At 37.1% G+C, this 22,721-nt stretch overlaps 3 protein-coding genes across 5 annotated transcripts; 1 reads left to right on the top strand and 2 right to left on the bottom strand.

The window, feature by feature from the left end:
* Positions 1-472: 472 nt before the first annotated feature.
* On the bottom strand, positions 473-6,908 carry LOC128677436 (DNA repair protein RAD52 homolog). 3 transcript variants are annotated; one of them, XM_053758287.2, is made up of 6 exons: positions 6,647-6,905; positions 6,104-6,245; positions 5,497-5,651; positions 4,890-5,276; positions 1,854-1,959; positions 473-912 (listed from the first exon to the last, which is right to left on the bottom strand). In XM_053758287.2, exons 1-6 carry the CDS (start codon positions 6,692-6,694, stop codon positions 731-733), a joined length of 1,020 nt encoding a protein of 339 aa, XP_053614262.1. In that variant the 5' UTR covers positions 6,695-6,905; the 3' UTR covers positions 473-730. The 3 variants fall into 3 exon arrangements, with proteins under 3 accessions (XP_053614262.1, XP_053614261.1, XP_053614260.1); XM_053758286.2 differs by having other exon boundaries at positions 1,854-1,962; positions 6,647-6,904; XM_053758285.2 differs by lacking the exons at positions 473-912; positions 1,854-1,959 and having other exon boundaries at positions 2,623-5,276; positions 6,647-6,908.
* Positions 6,909-7,181: 273 nt separating this feature from the next.
* Positions 7,182-13,553, top strand: Spp (Signal peptide peptidase). The gene is made up of 6 exons (XM_053758289.2): positions 7,182-7,452; positions 8,774-8,955; positions 9,396-9,570; positions 9,925-10,108; positions 10,567-10,876; positions 12,048-13,553. Exons 1-6 carry the CDS (start codon positions 7,261-7,263, stop codon positions 12,106-12,108), a joined length of 1,104 nt encoding a protein of 367 aa, XP_053614264.1. The 5' UTR covers positions 7,182-7,260; the 3' UTR covers positions 12,109-13,553.
* Positions 12,680-22,667, bottom strand: Rtca (RNA 3'-terminal phosphate cyclase). Its single transcript, XM_053758290.2, has 8 exons — positions 22,468-22,667; positions 22,218-22,335; positions 21,523-21,649; positions 20,877-21,062; positions 20,243-20,381; positions 19,642-19,760; positions 18,554-18,812; positions 12,680-17,404 (listed from the first exon to the last, which is right to left on the bottom strand). The coding sequence occupies exons 1-8, from the start codon at positions 22,507-22,509 to the stop codon at positions 17,318-17,320; spliced, it is 1,077 nt and encodes a 358-aa protein (XP_053614265.1). The 5' UTR covers positions 22,510-22,667; the 3' UTR covers positions 12,680-17,317.
* Between the last annotated feature and the right edge of the window lie 54 nt (positions 22,668-22,721).

The following is a 22,721-nucleotide window of genomic DNA, read 5'->3' as shown; positions in this document are numbered from 1 at the left end:
GGAAATCTGACTACGCAATCGCCTTTGTTTATTATGAATAAAAAAAAAAAAAAGAATGCAATTATATAAAATGCTGTCAGCCTATCGAGATAAAATTTACTTACCAGCCAGATACATAAAAGATTGGTAGGACTACTGGAAGGTATTAGGTAGTACTAGTAGGTATTAGGTATATAATGGTAGGACGAAATTGCAAGTCAAAATGTTGACCATATTACTAAATTGGACTAGAAAATAAGCTACTTAAAGTGGTATGTTTTACGTTTATTACCGCGGTAATCCACAACCAGAAAAACTATTGGAAAAATAAACTTTTTGTACACATGCTGCCATCTAGTTTCGGAACACATTAACTTTTTGTTCAATTAATTCATCTATTCGACGCAAGATGGGGGTAATTTTAGTTTTGCCTTCTCCTCACAAGATGGCACTATTATTTTAATTACAGAAAAAGAATTGTAAAACATAAAACTTTATTGATATCCTTATATTATTATAAAAAATAGATAAATTTGTAAACACCTTTTATTGTGCATGCAAACTAGTATATACTTCGATTAAATAGAATCGACAACGTGCTCTTAAAAATAATGTTACCAAATATATCGAAAATATTTTTCAATATTTCAAAAGTATAAAGAAACTTATAGAACGCCGGCTACATACTATCGCCGAATTCAGACAGATGCCGACGCAAATATGAATGAACATTGAATGTTAAATACCAGATTCAATCGGCGACAATATCCAGCCGGTTTAGTACGCTAGTTCTCCGCTTGGGCGCGCCGCCGTCGGCGGGCGACTTCCTCTTGCCATCTTCTACCCCACTCTCCTCTATGACTATGCCCTGGGTGGAAATATCCATCAGCAACTTGTTTATGCTGCTGCCCGCTTTGTTTAGCTCTTTGTCATCTGCAGACAAAAGCAGGGTGTAAGGCCTAGTGTTAAAGGCCTTTACATCAACTCCTCTACATCAAAGAATACTAAGTATAGAAACATTTGTTTGTTTCGTGTATATCTTCTGTAACTACCAATCAGACTAGTTTTCAGTTCCATTAATTAATGTTTTACACGAATAACAAACATCGATGTTTTTTTTTAAATATCTGTGTGGAAATTACGATAAATCGCGTTTCATAAAATCATCCAGTAAGGGAATTGAGTACTAATAAAACGGAAATAAAAAAATAAATTTTAATAAAAAGAAAAGACAATGATAAGATTCAAACGTCGTGCTTACATCTAATGGAATTTTCATTTCAGAAAAAAGAAACAAATGAAATCAAAGTAAACATTTTAGATTATTTAAAAATCCTACCTACCTATTTATACCGTATAATAACATGATTGTACAAGTTACATGTGTGCAAGTTACATGTGTGTAAGTGTGGTGCGATGTTAAGTGACTGTGATTTGTGTGTTATGGATTCTTTATGATTTCTTTGTTACTTTTTTTTTTATCTCGCATGTAATTATGAACTAAGGATTTGCCGCATGCGCGTCTTGTATAAAAGTGTACATATAGGACACTTAGTTGTAGTTCTCATACCAAGTGAATTTTGTAATTCTTTATGAAAAATAAATATCTTTAAACACATCTCTGTACAACAGTAATGTTGTAAAACTATTTAATAGATTGGTCGAGAGTATCAGTTCAACGTGTTAATCTATATTGTTTTTAAACACCACTGAAAAAAAAAATTCAATAAAATCTAGTTTAAAAAAAAATTAACGCTCCGCCGGTAACGCGCGCACATGACATATGCCTCGATTGTCTTTGTTTTCCTATAGATAACGTCCAAAAACACCAACTATAGTTAGATAATATAATAATTATGGAAGGAGAATCGAACCATTATCGGCTTTTTTCGCCAACTGTTTGAGTCGGAACTCCTCCTGCGCCTGTCTCTGCCTGCGCTTACGCTCCGCCCTCGCTTCCTCCTCGCTCAGCTCCGACCCCTCCTGCGTGGGAATTACGGGAATCATGCCTGTTTGTACTTTCGTTCATTCCGAAAACGCACGGGACCATAAACAAACGTATTTTTTCTCTTTAACTTTCAAATAATAACATCCATCTATCCATGAAGATTTAGTAATCAAAAGGTCCCAAGTTCAAATTGCCTTTTAGACTCATGATAAAAAAATGAAGCCGAAAATGAACAATGAAATGGGGTTGAAAATATAATTTAAAAAAATAACAAAATTTTTGAAAATATCTTGTCGTAATAAGTAAACATTTAAATTTAATTTTTTTTATTATAATAAAAACATAGGTATTGTTGTCCACACAATATCTAAATCCTACATAAATACCTATGTACAGTACAACGCAATTCCGTGTAAACATTGTGACGTCACCATCACCAATTCCTATTTTTACCTTATAAAAAAAACAAATGCGCTTTGAATGTAGAAAAATTTATATAAAATGGAAAAAACTCACTCTACTACAGGCAGCTATGCACCATATAAAATCATAACACTTATTTCATACAGATGTGTTGTATATATTTTCTACTTATTTTACGAGAGTACATTTAAGCTATTCGTGAAAAATTCGAAATGGCATATTTGAAAACAATCCGAGGTTATATTAGCACATATATTGAAGTGCTTTGTCTAAAAAATTTTAAAAAAAATGCATTTTAAATCCATCCGTGACAAAACTGCCTCACAAAATCTCGCTAACAATTCCAACCATTAACTTCAAATTGGACCCCCATTGTTGTTTGGATCCATCATGCACAAATATTGATTTAATTACTTATGAATATTCGGCGGCTATTGTAAGGTTGGCAAACACTAGCCTTTTCTCGTCAGGTCTGAATGACGACATAGCGAGTCACTAAACAAACTTTAAAGTTTTTAATTTTTGAACTTTTTTTAATTTTGTATCTGCTTAATTATACAAGTTTAAACTAATCAGATGATCGGAATTAGCATGGAAAGTCGAAAATGTAGGTTTTTATTTAACTTTTTTTTTTAATCTGTATGCCACCCTGTTTAAACTTTCAATTCGTGTGCAAGGACTTCACATTACAAAATCGGGGGTCCAAGCCATCGTAACAGCATCAACACACATACTACAGAGGTATAATCTAATCTAAAGTTAAACCACTTGATCGGCTTTTTCTCATGTGTGTCATTGCTAACACTTATGTTAGATTTCATTCAAGTCGCCTATAGGCACCTGACATTTACAACAACCGCCATCTTGTGACAGTATTCGCATCGCAAACACACGAGTGAACTAAACACATTTGATTGGGTATATTTCCTCATCAAAATTCGTTTCGTAGTGATCGATAAATAAGTTTTTTTTACAAAAATGTCATGTCATGTCAGCCTCACAAGTCACAAGGTACAGTCAACAGCACATCAAGATGCCCTGCATGAACCTCTATGGCGCAGTAATAATGGCGAGTTTGCAATTAATTTGGGTAGTTTAATGTGCATGTTGATGGAACTTCCTATGATTGGTACAGTTGTAGTCAATTTTAGATTAGACGAACCCCAACACACTTCACACCACCTACGAACAATCCTAGCCAACACTTACTTGTAATAGCAATAAATCGGAAAAATTCGATAAAAAATAGTGTGATTTGAGATTTCAAACGCCTCCAACACCCCTACACCATGGACCGACAGAAAAGGAAGTTGATTTAACTACTCAGTTCACGCGCGGCCTAAGGTTAACTGAAATAGTACAATACCCAAAAATTTAAACACTTTAATCTTTGAAAATTGCTGACACGATGTGAAAAAAAAATCTCATAGAAACATTTTCATAAATATTTCAACCGACCTTTTCTTGTCTGTCCATGCACCACATATAGTATGTAAATACTGTCGTCACTATCTAGCAAATGGAAATATAAGGCCCTAAAACTAGACATAAAAGTGGTAAAAACTCCTATGTGATACGGTTTTCCTAAGTGCAGAGCCGGATTACACGCAGAAGGCCTTGGCTAGGGCCACTGAGTAACCTGGACATTGGAGCAATTTTTTTATTAATAACTGAGGGTATAGCTGAATTTAGACTTATGGTCGACGACTTATGGTATTATGTTTGTATTGTTCGACCTTTCGATATCCCTGGCGCCCTTTAGTGACATGTCCAGATATATTTTCTGGATAATCCGGTACGGCTCAGTGCATGTCAGCATTTTGTGAAATGTAAAAATATGGCAAGTTTTCAAAACTTGAGACATGCACCTCTTTCTATGCAAAAAAAGAGATTATTCCTCTTGTTACATCATAAGTTCTGACACGTCAAAACCATATTTCTAGAAATTTCCTGCGATTAAACTAAAATATCACGCGTGTTTAAATCGCAAACTTTTTCTTTATCAGAACTTATGTTTTTTTTTTTAAGTTTACGCGAATTCTAAAAATCTACTTGAGCATTAAGATTTAGAGGTTGGGGGCTCTGGCTGCCCGCCGTTGCTAGGAGACGATGCCTTGTTAGAATTGTCCTCTGGGAACTGTTTCTCAACTTGTTCGGCCACCCATTTCTTCACTTTCTGCTCCGTCCAGAAGCCATCGTAGAAAATGGTCGGTTTGATCCAACAGCCTTGATTTTGGGGAGGAGGGGCGTATTGTATCGGTTCGCCTTCAGGGCCCGGGCGCACGCCGCAAGCGTTCTTACACTCCACCGAACCCGAACGACTGTTCACGACTAAATTTTTCGGAGGAATGTTGAAATTTAAGTTGACGTTACCATGATGACGGTCGAAGCTTTCGTACGTGAAGTGCCACGGGCCCGCGGAGTATTCGTAGTAGTTGGGGAAGACGTGGGGCGGAGCCACGTGCGGGGGCGCCAGCCGGGGCGGGTACAGCGGGCCGGGCGGCAGCGCGCCCATCACCGGCTGCAGGACGAAACTTACGTTGGAGTTGGGGCGGGGCGGCGGCGGCGCGGCCGCGCGCGGGGCGGGGACCCTGCCGGCGGGCGCGGGCGCCGGTATGGGGTGCGCCTTGGCCACGGGCGGAGGCCCGCTCACCGCCGCCGCGTTCTTGATCGCCGGCGGTCGGACGCAATTCGCTGGAGTCGTATTCTCCTCTTTCCTTATATTCTTTACCACAGAATTCTTCGGCTCGACTGGCACAGGCTTGTTTGGCAAGTTTTGGTTGTTTTCAGGTTCCGTTGTGTTGGGGATCGGGTTGGGGACGCTGGGCGCGTCCACCTTTTGCGTGTCTAACAACTCCATCAGTTCTGTAGCGACGCTGCCTCCGAAACTTAGAAGCGTTTCGCGTAGAGCGTTTGTAACGGCACACTGAAATAAACAAAATATAATCATCTTATTAATTGAATAACATAAAAATTATGTCACTGTCTGACCATATTAAAGTGAAAAAAATATATACACATTAGAGAAACCAAAGGTTACAAATGAAAATCTATTTTTCTACTAGTCCATATAAATTACAGTCTATGGATAACTGGCCAGTGACTGAAAAGATTATACAAATAGCAGTAATGTTAAGTAGACATACCTTTCTGGACTTATAGATAGCCATTCCTTTGTTGTTGGAAAGTGATGTGGCATAGCCAATATTCTCCCTCTGGATATCAAAGCTTTTCACTGTCACGGAGACAAAAGCCACCACACCAGCGGTGTACTTCCCGTTCCCAGCGGCGTCAACAAAATCTGGAAATTGTCATTTGGTTTGTGAAAACACAACATTATTACATGATCGATAAATCGGAATTTACATTTAAGAATATTTGTCTGAATGTTTTTGTGGTTGTATTTCTGGAAGTGTTAATTAAATTTGGTAAATCTTGATGTTTGGAACTTGAGATTAATAACAAATTTGTTCCTTATGTGTTAATCCAGGTTATATCCTACTATACCAAACTATGTACCAAAATAAATAAATATAGTATTAAGTAGATTAAACATTTATATGATTAGTAAATTACGGATATCAAATAAACTCCATCCAAACCCAACCCTTTAAAGTGATGTCAGTAGTGTATGACGGCACTCCATGTACCTTTCATTGTAGCAGACTTAAACATATTCACATACTTCAATAGCAACAATTATGTATGCTATTATGTTAAAATATATTCACATATGTCTGGCTGGTTACAAACCCAATTCCTGCTTGGTGACAGCCCAGTTCCAGTTGTTGAAGCCCCATTGGGAATGTCCAAAGTTGATGAGCTGTTGTCTCCGTTGCTCAGTTTCTTCTTCGAGAGGTGGGGGGCTCTCCACAGGGGTGACTATTGAGTCAGGCTGTAAATGAGAACATTTAAACAACTATATAGTTAAATAAGTCTATGTATTCAAATATTATAGGAACCAGTAATAAATCTGAATAAGCAATATAACCCAAAATAGTTTTAGCCAGTTATAGATAGAAAAGGTTATGACATCACATCCACATTCAGTTCATTCTGAACAAGGTTAGGAATTAAAAATAAAGATACGCCACGGACATCAATTATTTAGTAAAGGTAAGTTGCAAAGATAAGTAATTTATTATTATATATGATGTAGAACATGATGGAGACTTGGCGCATCTTCCGGTTGAGATATTTTTCCTAATTGAATTATAAGGCAGGGGTCCCTGCATGGTTTTCAAAAATAACTGATTATTTGTCAATTTTTACATATAATATTATTTATTTACAAACCATTTTGATGCTGCAATTTGCCACAGGGAAGCCGGACTTCCTCTGCATGATGTTTAGCCGCGTCCAACTTGTTGAATACAAATCAAGATCCCATGAATAGAATAATACTATAAGATGCCTATATTATGACTCTTATTGCTCTCTGTAACGTTATTACGGTGGACTCGTACAAAATATGCAATTAGCAAAGTAATTTTAACAAAACAACATTATTGACATTTTGCGCTTTGCGCGGAATAAGTGTTGCCATATCCGATCAAATCCTATTTTCAAAATTCGCTAAGCGGGCGCGAGACGAGCCACGGAAAAATATGGTAGCTAGAATTTTAAAAATGCCATTGAAAAACAGAAGACCATAATTGTATTATAAATGGGTAGCTTCAAAAAGTATCTTGCTATTAATATATTTTAAAATAAATCGTTTTCATTTTCAGAAATAATTTTCATCAGAAAAAAATAATGATTCTTTTGAAAAAAAAAACAATAACTAGAAGGGAACGTGAAAACATAGTGCCAATATCTAAGAAATAACTGTACACTTGTCAACTTCTTGTCAAAGTAGATTTGTAGGCGACGGCATCTCGGTACTTATTTTTTAGCAAATATTCGGCGAAATGGCAGAATCAGTCACAGAAATTCCTATAAATCTCGAAGAGAGTGTGAAAGAAACTTTAAAAAATGTCACGGATAAACCTCCAAGCAGTATCGAGGGCATCGCAATAGCATACTTGAGTTTAGTTATTATGGCCATATTACCGATATTTTTTGGGTCTTTTAGATCAGTGAAGTATCTCAAGGAGCAAAAGGTGAGCGAAGCATGATCTGAGCATAATATGAATAACTTCAGTGTATAGAATTCATGTTAAATATTAACATGATCGTAGGTACACGTTTCACCACCGTGGCATATTGTTCCTCGTTGTAAACTGAAAACATGCAAAATTAGTCTTTTTACACGTAATATACATTTTAATTTTACATAGAAATAAGAATAGCATACCACACAATATTAATTTACTGTATTACTTTTTGAATAGGCATAACTTGTAAGGACTTCTCATGGGTTCCAAACAGCGAAGAAAATTCAGGGTCAAGCTGACAGAAAATAGTTTCCTCTTATAATTTTTTATGCACCATTTAATAAATATCTAGAAAGTATTTAGAGAAATCTAAGAATGCCAGTTGTTAACCTTCAATAATTCAACAGTGAACCACATCACACATTTAACTGTTTTTGTGTACAAATAAAAATCAATTTGACTCTTATTAATCCTACAAAGATCCTAGATATATTATGTACAGACATACATAGACAGCTTACTTCTATTATGTATATAGTGGGATTAGTTCATATTTTTAATCTATTTACCTATCTCTATCATAATTATAAACTTTTTATCATGAATTAGATTTAGCGTGGGTCTCCATTGCTGTCCAAAGTTCAGATAACAAATCATTAGGTATGCATAAGGTATATGCTGTATCAGATAGAGATCCTAAACATTATATAGCCTATCTCATTCCAAACATAATCTTTGACTAAGACAAAAATTACGAAATTAAAATAAGACTTACAATGCTTTTATATTGATGTATTATCTTTAGCTGCAGTCAGTTAGTCTTTAATTTTTGAATAATAATTTAGCGAGATTTATGTTGCCATTAGACTACATTTTTAGAGAGTTTTGGAAGTTTAAAAGAGGTGTCCCTTAAATCCAATCAATCTATCCTCAGTTCACATGACCAAAGTCCATTTCAAAAATTGTCTCACATTATTTAAAATTATTTTAAAGGTATATATGAATAAGGCCATCACTATGACAGAAAACAGACAGTAGGGGAAGGAAAAGACAGTATGTGCTGACCCCATTTAAGCCCTCTATATACCATTAAGCTCCATTTAAGGCTCTATATATCCTCGCGAATTTTTTACCACCACTCTACTAGTTTCAATGTGTCACAAAATTGCAAGAAATAAACTGTGCAGTGAAATATCGCAGTGAGGACAGAGAGAACAAGAAAGTGAATAAAGTCATATCGGAATGCTGAAACCTATATCGAGCTGTGGACACTGCAGCTAAAAAGATGTTGACTATCAATAAAGCTTATCCTGTTTGTATTTTTTAGGAGTCAGGCCAAGCCACCGAGACAATGTCCAACAAGGATGCACTAATGTTCCCTCTCATCGCGTCGTGCGCGCTGTTTGCACTCTACATCTTCTTCCAGTTCTTCTCCAAGGAGTACATAAACCTCCTCCTCACTGGTTACTTCTTCTTCCTTGGGGTGTTGGCGCTCAGTCATCTGCTTAGGTAAGGTTCAGAACTCATGTGATGTTTATGCACAAACTAGTTCTTCCCAAACTGAAAATAATAGCCTTACACATGAATGTGAGGAGAAATGACTTTTCAGATTGAATCATGTGGTTCTGCCTTAGAATGAAGCCAAGAATTCACAGAGAAAGAGACACTAATGGAGCCATGCCACATTGCACAATCTTGCTCCATCAATTTGATGATTCGAAGTGAGACACAGCAAACCAATGACATTGCCGTGCGGTTGTCGTTGCGACACAATGGCGTAATGTGATTGGTTCGCTGTGTCTTGTTTCGAATCGATTCGAAATTTGATGTATAACGTGCGTCAGTGTTAAAACACCAAAAACAACGGGGCTGATAACGTGGTGCGTCGCAACGGACGACGCATTATACATATAATGAAAAATTGAACTAAATAATTAATTCTCCCACAGCCCAATAATCTCGTTCATGGTGCCAGCATCGGTCCCCAATGTGCCGTACCACATCCACTTCACGCGCGGCGAGCGGGACTCCAAGACTGACATCGTCAACTACAAGTTCACCTCCTATGACGTCATCTGCTTGTTGATCTCCCTCTGCTTAGGGGGGTGGTACCTCTTTAAAAAGGTTAAAAAAGATCTATTTTTACTTATTCGAAACGATGGAAAATTACTCCTTCGTCTACTTAATTTTAAATCGTAACTAAATATAAATGCGAAAGTAAGTTTGTTACCGCTTCACACTCTTATCTACTCAACTAATCTTTGAAATTTTGCATACATGTAATATGTAGCATGGCGAAGGACATAGGATACCTTTCATCCCAGAAAAGTATCTGTTCCCGTGGGAAATTTACGCGGGCGAAGCCGCGGGCAATAGCTAGTATATATATATGATGCACATTTGTTCGCTATCATCGTGCGTGTTACATACAAGCATGATGATAGCGCCTAAGTGTTATGTTTCAACTTTTCCCCCCAGCACTGGATCGCCAACAACCTGTTCGGCATCGCGTTCGCCATCAACGGCGTGGAGCTGCTGCATCTGAACAACGTGGTGACCGGCTGCATCCTGCTCTGCGGGCTCTTCCTGTACGACATCTTCTGGGTGTTCGGCACCAATGTCATGGTCACCGTCGCCAAGTCCTTCGAGGCGCCCATCAAACGTGAGTCGCTACTGGCTTGTTGACATTGCTCTGTTGTGGACTGGTCATTTTAGTTTCAAGCGGGAGTTGGGTGGTGGCGTATCTGAATGTAACAAGCTTATGAAACGAGAGGTATGTAGGTAGGGATCGTCGCAAAAAGAAATCCCTCGTTATTTGCAAAGTGTTATAAAATCGCTCGAGGACTAAGCTTATGAAGGGGTCACTATTCTTTAGGCTTAATTTTGTTCTTACACCTACATGAAGTATCGATTTTGCGCCGCCATACTACAGGCCATAATAATATAATGCTTTTTACAAAAGACGAAACTTTCTCAGATATTATTCATCTTTTGTACCAACGAAAAATGTGCCTCTAGCGTCTGATATATATTTTCATTTTAATGTTTTTATGTCGCACCTGAAAGATTAAAGATTTTGATACGGGCCGTTAATATGTTAATTCTGTTAATCACTTCCAGTGGTATTCCCCCAAGACCTCCTCATCAACGGACTGAACGCGAGCAACTTCGCGATGCTGGGGCTCGGCGACATCGTCGTCCCCGGCATATTCATAGCGCTCCTGCTCCGCTTCGACAAGTCGCTCAAGCGCGGCTCCGAGTTCTACTTCCGCGCGACATTCTCCGCGTACATCCTGGGGCTGCTGGCCACCATCCTGGTGATGCACGTGTTCAAGCACGCGCAGCCCGCGCTGCTGTACCTCGTGCCCGCGTGTCTGGCCACTCCGCTCAGTCTCGCGTTGATCAGGGGCGATATTAACGCGCTGTTCAAGTGAGTGTTGATTTAAAAAGTTCTCTCTTTGATCTGTGCGTTTTTCCGGTTCCTTCCGCAGCCGTGAACGTCGGAATTCATGGGTCGCTTTCCTATTATGATTAAATAATATATCTTTTATACTAAAATAAGTATACCTGATATAAAAAAGTATTTTTATTGTATTTGTGTGTTTTTCTCAGCTGTGTGTGTCAGCTGATACCAAGGAATGTTGTACCTAAACTACAAACATAGGTACAATTAACTCATATAAGGTATCCAAGTAGCAATCTAACTTTAAATCAATGAAATGTTGGTTTAAAATGTTGCTGCTCTGCTGCTTGCTGGGGTATGACACAAAATGTGAATGTGCGGCGTCGTGGGTCGGGTCGGGAGGTTCCCTCTATAGTGGTTGAGCTTCACGATGGCTGACTCAAGCGTCAACTCGTGAACGGGTGCCGCCGGGGGAACTGGTCAGCTCGAGCTTTTATTAAGTTTTTTTTTGTTTTGGTATTACATATTATGATTGTGATCAAATGCATTTGATCACAATCATAATATGTTTCAGTATACCTTTTGACCATGTACTTTATTGTGTACTTACATTGTTATATTACTGATAAAAAGTTATACATAAATTTATATTTAAAAAAATAGTAAGCCCGTCTGGCATAATAGGGACCAACACTGTTTGAATGAGTTTCTTTCGGCATTTCTTCTCAGGAGTGGTCATTCCGAAATGCTAGTAGTTTGTAGCTTTGGTAAACATCATTTAATTTAGAATATGACGTGAAAAAGTGCCTGTGAAGGCCTAATTTCTGGATAAATGATTTGATTTTGAACCTATTAACAGGTTCAAAATCAAATCATTTATCCAGAAATTAAAGTAGTCTCTTAAAAATGAGCCTAGCATCTCCGTAAAAACGTGTTTTGCATTTATAAATAACTAGCTGCGCCCCGCTCCCATGGGAATTTCGGGATAAAAAGTACCATGTATTATTCCAGGTTATATTCTACCCGTGTGCCAAATTTCATAACAGTCAGTCCAATGGATTTTGTGTGAAAGAATAACAAAATATACATATACAAACACATACATCCTCACAAACTTTCGCATTTATAATATTAGTAGGAAGGATTAGAATATGTCGTACAAATGAACGTAAATTATAAAATATCGTTTTATTTCCAGCTATGAAGACCAGCCAACGGTCCCGGAGGCCAACACAAGCAAGTCAAAGAAGACTGAGTAGGCGCCATGTCAGCAAAAACACAGCGTTAAGTACAGAACCTGATACGCCATTTTTACATTTTTTATCTGTCGCCCGATTGCGGTTCGTGCGACGATTTTTTTTTTTAATAGGAAAGTTTTAGCTATTAATTATGTATATACAAGAGCTTAGCTCTTGGACTATAAATTAGATACTTGTATAAATTGTTTTATATCGGGATTATTTTTTTATTTACTAAGAAATGATGATTTATGTAAACGGAACGCCTTTTTTATTACCCACTTATCTTCTTACCTGTATAACTGGATAACCTTACCCAGGAGTGTGTATACCTTTCAATCTCGTCCTCCATCGACGAAAAATTCATGGAAATCTGTTTAGTAAAATATTTTTTTCTTTCAATTCAAAGCCGTTCATCTTTTTAAATATATTGACTCTGTCGCCGTTGTGTTCTCAAAAGAATTGCGATCTCCATATAGGCACGAATAACGAACGCTATTTTTCAACCTAAACAACATAAAAGTAATATTATGAGGTTATTTCTCGAAAACTTACGTATATCGAATAATTTTTTTCTTGTGTTATGGCTTCATCGTTCGCCAAAAAGATGATTTTGCCAACGGATCATGACAATCTTAATCTAATGCTGTCCCTTTTCAAGACGAGACGTGTGAGTGGGACGAAATTAATGACATATTTGGACAGTTTGCTGTGTACAAACATGTAGTCGCACGAATCGCTGGGCTTTACCACGAGGAAGACGGGACCAGGTAATAAACCCGTTCTTGCATTTCTAAAATAAGCTGTGTTTACTCGGTAAACAAGTTGCCAATGGATTATAGTCCATATTCCATTCCAATAAGGTTTATTGTATTTACTTCCTCGTGTATCTTCCATTGGAAATTCAAGGGCGTATTCCCTATGTATATAACCTATATTTTTAGACATATCTGAAGTTGTCTATATTGCACAAATTTTAGTAAAAATATGAGCTAAATGACAAATTGAAAGATTTTAAAATGGCACAAAATTAAGGGATATTCCTTATGGATATTCCTTCCAAAAAGCTTCCCAGCATCTGTTATACAGACATATAGACAATTTTGGCAATGTCTAAACAATATATATATATAATGCGAATGCATAATTTATTAATAGGTTGTAGATTAATATTGATGTGTAAAATTATTGGCTCTGTTTTTTCTTAATCTATGTTGTTTATACTATGTTTTTTATACATTTTTTCTGTTCAAATCTCTATTTCTTACGTTAAGAATATATATAATGAAAATCGTTGTACACAATTTTGTTTTCTTAAAGGTATTAGTATAAGTTTATTTTTGTTACATCCAGGCAGTTACCACATGTCGCAGTTCACAAATGTTACATCAAATTAATGACATCAATTTTTGGTATCCTAATATGATATTTAAGATATAAATACAATAAATATTTTCACAATGCAAGCTTGATTTATTACTCTGATTTAACCATTTATAGTCAACAGCGTTTCAACATTAAGTTTCATTCATCAAATCATCGCAAACTGACCCCTATTACCACGGCATAAAGATGCATGCAACTTGACATGCGGTCGACTGTACTTGTCACTAGTTATCTATAAAGTTACCTATAAATCTCCTAACGAACGTTCAGTCACAATCGTGCCTCAAAATAATCGTTCCTACTGCATGTAAGTAAGAGCTATTGGAATTTTTTACATTTAGTTTTGTATATATATATACTATTTTTTTGACATTTTTCAATAATTTTATTGAAAATAGTAACAATTTTTTATTTGTGTAACTTTTGACATTTTTTAATAATGATGTGAATTCGTCCTCTTCATTTTGATTATATGTATGTATAAGACCTACATTTTTTAATTGACGTCTTTGGAGTCAAGGCCGCGGTGAAGTTTGTTGCGCAGCTTCTTCTTCACCTGCGCTTTGGAAATCGGCAGTAGTTGTCGGTCGGGTACTTAGTAATAGTAGTCGGGTTTAGTTGAGTAATATTTTTGACGTCAATAAGTCAGTGATCATCCTATTTTGAAAAAAGAATTTTGAATTTTGGAAACCTATTGAGATACGGTTTTTCATCCTATATTGAAAAAAGAATTTTGGATTTTGGAAACCTATTGAGATACGATTTTGACTTGCGTTAGTAAAATTGGTTCCAGATAATATCAGCCCAATACATTTTTTGAAAAAAAAAAAAAATTAATTCGTCGGCTTTTTCAGATTGCAAAAGCAGATGAATTAACATATTTTTTCTTTTTGTTGATATATGTAAATTCAGGTCAGCGTTCACCACTGAGGCTACTAAATCATACACTCGTCAATTTTGATAAAACTTTTTTCCATGCTCATTATGAGACAATATTCTATAAGTCCATGGTGCAATGTATGCAAGCTTATTCAATAACGGGGTATGGCGTGGCTAACGATGTCAAGCCAGGAGGTTGGCGCTGACCAAAAAATTTGAATTACTTAGCTGAATTCAAAAAATTGCGAGTTTTTTTTTTTTAGTTTTGTATCATTTAGCAAAATTTTGGTAAGGTTGACAACTTTAGCCGCCCGTATTTTGGTATTTTTTGTAAATGAATTATATATTTTTTTTACTATAAATGTGGATGAATTATATAGGGTATTTAGGATTGACATGTACGTTTGTATTTAACAGGGTAGCCTTTTTCGGTGAGGCCCTATATTTTCAACCAATTGGTAATTTAATACTGTAATAAAGACCTCGACGTATTCAAATATGTCTTTCATTCTGTTTTCACCCTTTTCAATTAGATATAAATATCTAGTAAATATGAAAATACACACGCGCGCGAAGCCGCGACAAAAGTACTTAAGTAATAGGAACTTTTAAATAAACAAACGATTTTTTGAAAATAATAATGAGATGAAAAAATTCATCGAGCGGGAATTGAAGCCGCGCCCCCGTGTCTATCCGGGACAATGCTCTTCCAGTGGTTCCAGAATTTTTTCTTTTTTTTTAATAAAAAGCATGTGCATGTACACAAATCCATTTAAATAAACGATTTTTTTAAATTTCATTTAAAGAACCTACAATATGGGTTTTCATGTGCTTAAAATAAGGGACCGGACAAGGTGAAAAAATTGATAAAAATATGCAATATTATGATAGAATACATAAACTCATCTTGCGACTTTTCAGCCTTAACATATACTTGCGTTAATTTATTAGAGATCAGACTTCATTAATTTCTTGCCAATGACGAATGAATGAATGAATTAGGTACAGTTAGATTAGTACCTATAGGGTGTTTAGACAAGTTCCAAATCATGTGATTTTTCTACGGCTATTTACTAACGCCGAACTCGGTCAAATGCTGATGCAAAAGCATGATTGTGTAGTTTGTGTCGCGCGCAGCGCGATTCGCCATGTAAAAATCGGTATGTATAAGCACTAGTAATGTCAATCTATGTTTTGATATGGCAACACCATACTTGTCTTTAACTAACTTTTATTTGTTTTTATACTCGATGGTAAGAAGGAGGCGAAAGACGACGTTTGCCGCGAACACGAAAAAAGGTGAGCAGAACTCGTGGTACAAGTTAGGAGCCAAGAGCTTCTAGGAGGTCTAAACCACATAGAAAACGCATCTGGTGAGTGTTTGTTTTGCCATAATACGTTGTCGACCTAAACATGCAATCACGGGATGGAAAGATGAGGAGACTGTTAAATAATGTAATTCTCTCTGTTGATATTAGTCCAATCTTGCAGTGCACTGCACATTTGGTAGTCAAGGACATTGGACAGGGAAGCCCGAAGCTCCCGTGTATTTGATGTGTCCGGGAGGAGGTAGAGGTCTCCAGGGGGCAAGGCCCACCGTCCGGCTAAGTGATTAGAGTGAATAATATGAATACGTCACCAGGGATAGACCCTGTCTAGACCGGAGCAAGTCGACCGTTGCCCAACTTGAGGTGCATAGCCATCAATGTAATGAGTATACTTCTGGCAGTAAAGATGGTTCAGTAACCACAGAGATATAAGAGATGGAAAGACACCAGGTAAAACCGCAACATGTAAGTACGTGGCATAGCCACAAGAAAGTGCCAAGTACTCATTTTACCTGTATACACATAAAATTTAACACGAATGGAATAAACTGGGTCGACTCATCTTTCCACTCTGATGATAAATGTATATTGATGTCGCCCATTATATGTGAGAATCCAGCACTAGGTATTTCGGCGGGACGACAGTTTCTATGAAATCTTTTATTTACCGCAGTGAAAACCCAGCAATGTATGCCGAATCCGTCAAAGTTCGACGAACTGTATTACGATTATGTATACATATAGCCGGCATTAAATCTTAACAAATACTTTTGTCCGGAAAACTATTTACTTATTTGCCTAGATAATATCCAAGGGACCGCGCCACATCTCTAATCTTTGCATGTTCCCAGTTTCGCTCGGGGATGTGACGCCTCGAAGCCCAGGGTCAGATTAAATATAACCTTCAAACTTAATAGATTCGGCTGTGATTTTAAAACCGGCCGTCTGTCTGACGTCAAACCTCAAAAGATTGACCACATAGTTGCCAGCCACTTATAGACAAAGATTAGATAAAAAAACTAAAATTCAAAATTTCAAAGTTGCCGCAGAGGTCTAAGTAAAAAAACTTAATTTAAACATTAAATATCAATCGTGGCGTTAACTTATTAGCATACAACTCGCGGTTTATACCACTGAGCTAGATTATTAATTTAATTTATAATACTAAACTAGAACGCTTACGTATAAGCAAAGCCGTTCCTGAACTTGGCTCTAAAATTTGTAGACATTTTTTATTGCATATGACAATAACAGTTTGCCAGAAAGGGCCATTTGTAGCCATCTACAAATTTCGTGCTCAATTTCAGAAACTTTAGGTATTGGCACGCGGACATTGTGGAAATGTGATCTTTATAACAAAGCAAATAGGTCTAGTTGTCAATGTCATTATTTTGACATTTGTTATTCGTAATCATTCCAGTTAGCTTAAAAGTTCCTTGCATATAGAATCACGCGCCATTGCTCACTCGCGTTCCGTCGTTGACAGACAACGTAGTGTCAGTGTTAAAACCTATAGAAAACAACGGAGCACGATTGAACAAAGGGTTAAGGCTCTAACGCCGCGATAGGGTTATTTCGTGGCACGGATTCTGTAATGGACGTTACGCGAACAACAGATATTATATTTGGCTATATTGTTAACTGGGCAAGTGTTTGTTGACGAAACCTAATCCGTTGCATTCTATGATGGCATAGTCGCCGCAGTCCTGCACGTCGAATTTTACCTGAAAAAAAAAGATATTTTTCGTACTGCTAGCAACAGACGATTTTTGTTGCTGTTTCTATTGGATGGATTTCTTTTAGATCCTTCACTAAAAGAACTCCATCCAACAGGAAGAGACGCAGGACGGTCTTCCTTTTCTATTGAATACGCGCATATTAAATTTTGTTTGATTCAGTACCTATAACAATCATCCTCACATTCAAACCATGAAACTGTTTTATAGTATCATGCCATCAGATAGGACTTAATCAAATTTTACAAGCGTTTATTTTTTTAAATTGCAATGTATTTAGATATCAGTGTTACTGTATATTCGGAATCTTGCAACTCAATTTTTTCAGTTTTCTCCCTATTTATACAAAATTATAATATCTACTTATAATTTTTATTTACTCTCCCCTATATTATACATACATACGTATGTATGTATAATATATTTATATACTCTTATATTTTAGGTTACACACTGAACCGTGTTTCATATATCATTATAACATATTATATACCGTGACAATCTCAACCTTGACATTGGCAAAATCATCGTTTTGGCGAACGATGGAGCCATGAAATTTAAAAAAAAACAATTTTGAAGCAGATATTGTTATGAATAATTTTGATGACAATGTATTACTGTGATATACTATACATGTCCAGATGGTGCACCAAGGACAGGCTCCAGATGACGGAATTCCTCAGCGGAATGGACGGTCATGAAATTTTGCTTGTGACTTTAGTTTCGATGGCAATGCACTATTATGATGTTGCAAGACCGGATGATTCTCCAGGATTGACTATCAACAAGGAAACTCCTCAACGGTTGAACAAATAAATATATTAGGACAAATGACACAGATTGAGTTAGCCCGAAAGTAAGTTCGAGACTTGTGTTATGGGGTACTAACTCAACTATACTATATTTTATAACAAATACATATATAGATAAAGATCCAAGACCGGGGCCAATCAGAAAAAGATCATTTTCCATCATGATTCCACCGGGGATGGAACCCGGGACCTCTCGGTTCAGAGACAAGCACTTTGCCACTGCGCCACCGAGGTCGTCAAATGGTGGAATGCAATAATACAATTTCTGACGATAATAAAACCTTGTATAAAAAAAAACTAGTTTTCATACTTAATGATTTCTTACCTTAGCAATATGTTCAGCCACATGTATCGCAGTTTTCGTATGTAACGTCACCTCCCCGCTCCTCACCGCCGACCTCCCCCCCGCGAGCGCCATGTACAGAATCATCTGGTCCTGCGCGTGGTCATCCACGCAGACTTGTTTCTTGTGCAGCGCCAACAGCTGGTCGGCCAGACGTCGGCCGCATTCAAACGGGTCTAGTTTAGGATTGCCTAGAGCGTCGCCGCCTATCACGCAGCCCGATGACAGATGTAAAGTTAGACTGAAAAGAAAATGTCGAATTTCAGAATTTCACGAGCGTTTTGCACTCAGCCGCGGGCTGTCATTAGTGTTTATTACATTCTACCATACGCAGTAATCAATTTAATTATCATACTTTATAAATAAGTAAAGTACCGCACCGGTAAAATGTTAATTTTATAAATGTTTAATCTTTTTTTGAAATGTCGGAGACTAATGAAACACTACACGCCGCGTTCAAACGCTCTGAACATTTTTATTTTTAACCCTAGACGCAAAAAGAATGGTGTTATAAGTTTGACCACTAAGTGTGTCTGCCTGTTTACGTGACACCGTAGCTCATCAACGGGTGAACCGATTTGGATGCGGTTTTTTTATAGCTAATTTTTATGCGGTGGTTCTTGGATATATTTGATCAAAATCGGTTCAGCCGTTCAAAAGCTGTAGGTAGCGAAATGAATATAGAAACTGTCTGTGTGTCACTGTCATACGTTGCTGGTTTTTCATTGCGTTACATTACATTGCTCTCATACAAATCACGCATTCGCGTCGTTTTCTATAGAGTTCGGCGATTGTGTAAAGCCAGTATAAAACTTCGCTATTATTTTGGTCGGGGAGCCAAAGTAAAAACAAAATTTATTGTTGTATTCTTACCTTACATCCTTATTCTAACATATTATAAAACAAAGCACCCTGCCGCGTCTGTCTGTTAGCGGTAAACTCAAGGTCTATTTCCATGCAGCACGGATTTCCATATCGTGTCTTAACCAATTATAGTATGATTCCTTACATAATTTATTATGTTTGTTGACCCCAAGCCTCAGGGCGTCACAGCCGAGAGAGATACTCACATGATGCCACTACAGTTATCGGGCGCGACGCTGGGATGCTCCTTGTAACAGTTGATGTCGACAACTGACGTTTCATCAGACAACACCCGCCTGGCGCCATCTCCCATCATGTGTGCCAACTGAGAAATGAGGTTGAGACTGAGAAAACTTTGTGGCGTGTGATTCTATAATAAGGCTTTTTCATATCCTCCCGTGGATATCGTAAGTGACGACTATGGAACACGTAAACTAGGCAGCTGATATGCAACAGGAGCATTTCCAAGGAGGGTTGGCCAGTTGTAAAATGGCCAGCCGAAACGCTGACCCCGGGCTTCGTGGTGTTACTGCCCCGAAAGAAACCGAGAATACGCGAAGATGAAAGAGACAAAACTAAAGGCTTCGTCACAAAGACCAAGAAAACTATATAGACGTCGGAGGCGAGTATAACCAAATGAGTGAGGTAAAGATGATTACAAAGTGGCAGATTAGGCCGGGCCAGATTTAATCATGTCCGTGCTGTAAACCGTTGAGGAGTTCCATCGTCGGGAGCCGATCTTAGGTGCACCATCAGGATGACCTGATAAGCATGAGCTTGTTATTATAATAATCAAAATGAATGTACCTTAATGGGCAGCACGCCGGCGACAAAAGCTGCCCCCGAGACCCTTTGCAGCGACCCCGGCTCAGTCATGGCGACCGCCTGTAGCTGCTTCACGGGCGATATCTCGGCGGTCACGTGGCCCCCGCCGCGGGGGAAGTACCTGTCGGAAACGACCACGTTTTTTACCCTTTATTTGGGTCAAAAGTCAAAATATAACTTTATTCTTTTTTTCACATTAATCTAATACTAAAGTACATATAATAAAACTGTAAATGGGCTATGTCTGTACATAGGACAATGATTTATGGAGGGTCTTTATGGGACTAATAGAAGCCAAGACAATCATTCAAGCTCACACTATATACTTGCCTTCAGTCACAACGGTGATTTAGAATCCCCAATATTATACATTCAGAGTTTTTGCAAATTAAACTAAACCTACCTTACTTTGTAATCATTCTGAACTGATATAATGGGGTTTTTAGTCTAACTTTACATGTATCATTGGGCTGGATGGTAGGCGGCGACGCTTTTTTAAAATATTAATGCTGTGAGTGAAGGCAAACACGTAGTGTGAACCTAAATTAACGTTAGTGATTTAGAATGCCCAATATTATACTACTTGTATGAATTTAAACATTTATTAGTGTCTCACCCCCTCTTATGTATGGTCAACTGCAGATCTGCTCCGAATTTGTGTAACAGAGGTTTGAAGATTCTGTCCATGTAGTCAATCTGCGGAGCCATATCGGCGTTGGTGCCACCAATCAAATCCAGTGTGACCGGTCCATCCGCCATCAGCGCTACTGGGAGAGCCACTTGAAGAAGCAGGCTTGTTGAACTACAGGTTATTGAAAGTGTTCACGATCTAATACAAATGAACAGTATATAATAAAATAAAGTCCTTTGTCACATCTGTCAACATGTTCCAGATAAACTCAAAAACGAATGCCTGGATTTTTATACAGTTTTCACCAATATATACTGTAATTCCTGATTAAGATTTAGGTGACAAAACTATTATGTTTTTACCTGGTCTGAAAGCCCAGAGGGTTCGCTAATACAGTATATATTGCAGGTATCAAGCCTTATGACATGATATTATTGTGACATTATTTACCTCTATAATGTTAGCACTACATTGTACATTGAACATATTTAAATACTGTTTGACATTATAAAATAAAATGTGTGGCCAAAAATTAACAAAAACCAATATTTATACTAGCACAACTACTATGTCATCAACAATTGGAAAATGTAATTTTAAAATCTAGTTTCGTAAATTTTAATGGACTCACCCAGCTGTCTTAGTGTTGGCCATATATTGCCCTCCAATGATCTTCCCTGGCCAGAACTCTATTTGTGTGGAACCAATGGACACTCCTTTCATTTTAGCTTGGCACATTTCACCAACTAATTTGATACCTGAAAAATTTCTATATTTCATAGTTTCTAAATATGCATATGATTTTTTTTTATTGTTGATATATAATTATTTCCTAAGTTGTTTTATTATAAGTATTGTGGCATTTTTCACACCTCATACTTTCTTGAGAGCTAAACAAATTTATTATTTAAAAAATATTTTAATTACCTATGTAATATTAGCTTTAAAGATAAAGAAGAATAAAAAGAGGCAGAGATTGGGTTTAAAACATGCATTTATAACCAAATCTGAAAAAGATACTTTAATGATTAAGTTATATAAAATCCTTACACAATTAAATATATTTTCAGGTACAATTTTCATGTTCCAAAGCTACCCCAGATTAATTATTTTTTATTTATTTTGGTTTCACATTGGTTCCAAAGTACAACATCAGTGCAATTGTTGCTTAAATACTATTATTATTGTACAACCTTCTAAGGTGGACACCACATGCACTAATTTAAGACAATGATGATAATGTTTATATAATAAGAAAGACGGTGGTATGGTCACATTATTCAGAAACAAAAGTTTAAAAAAAGTGCATAAAATCATATCACTTACCATTCAAATGCTGTGCCGCCAACCCGGGTTTTTTCCGCCCAGCTCTTATATGAGACACCCGGACAGGTCGCCGCAGAAGAGCGCTCAAAGATATTGCTATACGAAGAATTTGCCCACCCTAAAGTAAATTACAAGTTAATGACAGCGTTTTTAAATTGAAATAAAAGATATCAAGGAAGGAACAAGCATGCAATGGTTTCATAAACGTATAAAATCGTAATTATGTACGAGTTGTGAGTGAAAAACTTACTCCTTCTAATACACTGCCATCAATATCCATAATATCTGTCATTTTAAATGTCCGCACCACTCTGAAGCGACAAATATTTAGCAGAAAGTGAACTGTTAATTTAATTCTAATTTATCAGATTTTCCTGTTTTCTATTCGGCAAATTAAACATTTTTAGTTTTTATTTGCATGCAGGCAGACAGCTGACAACAGGACAGAAGGATACCTACCTTGAAGTTGATAGATATATGACGTCATTAGAAAAAAAATGTAGC

The sequence above is a fragment of the Plodia interpunctella genome, chromosome 18 (assembly GCF_027563975.2).
Source record: "Plodia interpunctella isolate USDA-ARS_2022_Savannah chromosome 18, ilPloInte3.2, whole genome shotgun sequence".
Classification (NCBI taxonomy): domain Eukaryota; kingdom Metazoa; phylum Arthropoda; class Insecta; order Lepidoptera; family Pyralidae; genus Plodia; species Plodia interpunctella.
Note: the sequence above shows the minus strand (reverse complement) of the source record. Positions and strands in the feature narration are given on the sequence as shown.

Excerpts from the sequence above, each read along its gene's own strand:
- Rtca (XM_053758290.2), bottom strand. The coding sequence starts at position 22,509 with ATGACAGATATTATGGATATTGATGGCAGTGTATTAGAAGGA. Across the intron at positions 22,336-22,467 it reads ATGGCAGTGTATTAGAAGGA|GGTGGGCAAATTCTTCGTAT; the intron begins GTAAGTTTTTCA and ends AATTTACTTTAG. Across the intron at positions 19,761-20,242 it reads CCGGCGTGCTGCCCATTAAG|TTGGCACACATGATGGGAGA; the intron begins GTACATTCATTT and ends CTCATTTCTCAG.
- LOC128677436 (XM_053758285.2), bottom strand. The coding sequence starts at position 6,694 with ATGCAGAGGAAGTCCGGCTTCCCTGTGGCAAATTGCAGCATCAAAATG. Across the intron at positions 6,246-6,646 it reads CAAATTGCAGCATCAAAATG|CCTGACTCAATAGTCACCCC; the intron begins GTTTGTAAATAA and ends TCTCATTTACAG. Across the intron at positions 5,652-6,103 it reads TGTCACCAAGCAGGAATTGG|ATTTTGTTGACGCCGCTGGG; the intron begins GTTTGTAACCAG and ends GACAATTTCCAG.
- Spp (XM_053758289.2), top strand. The coding sequence starts at position 7,261 with ATGGCAGAATCAGTCACAGAAATTCCTATAAATCTCGAAGAGAGTGTG. Across the intron at positions 7,453-8,773 it reads AGTATCTCAAGGAGCAAAAG|GAGTCAGGCCAAGCCACCGA; the intron begins GTGAGCGAAGCA and ends TGTATTTTTTAG. Across the intron at positions 10,877-12,047 it reads GATATTAACGCGCTGTTCAA|CTATGAAGACCAGCCAACGG; the intron begins GTGAGTGTTGAT and ends TTTTATTTCCAG.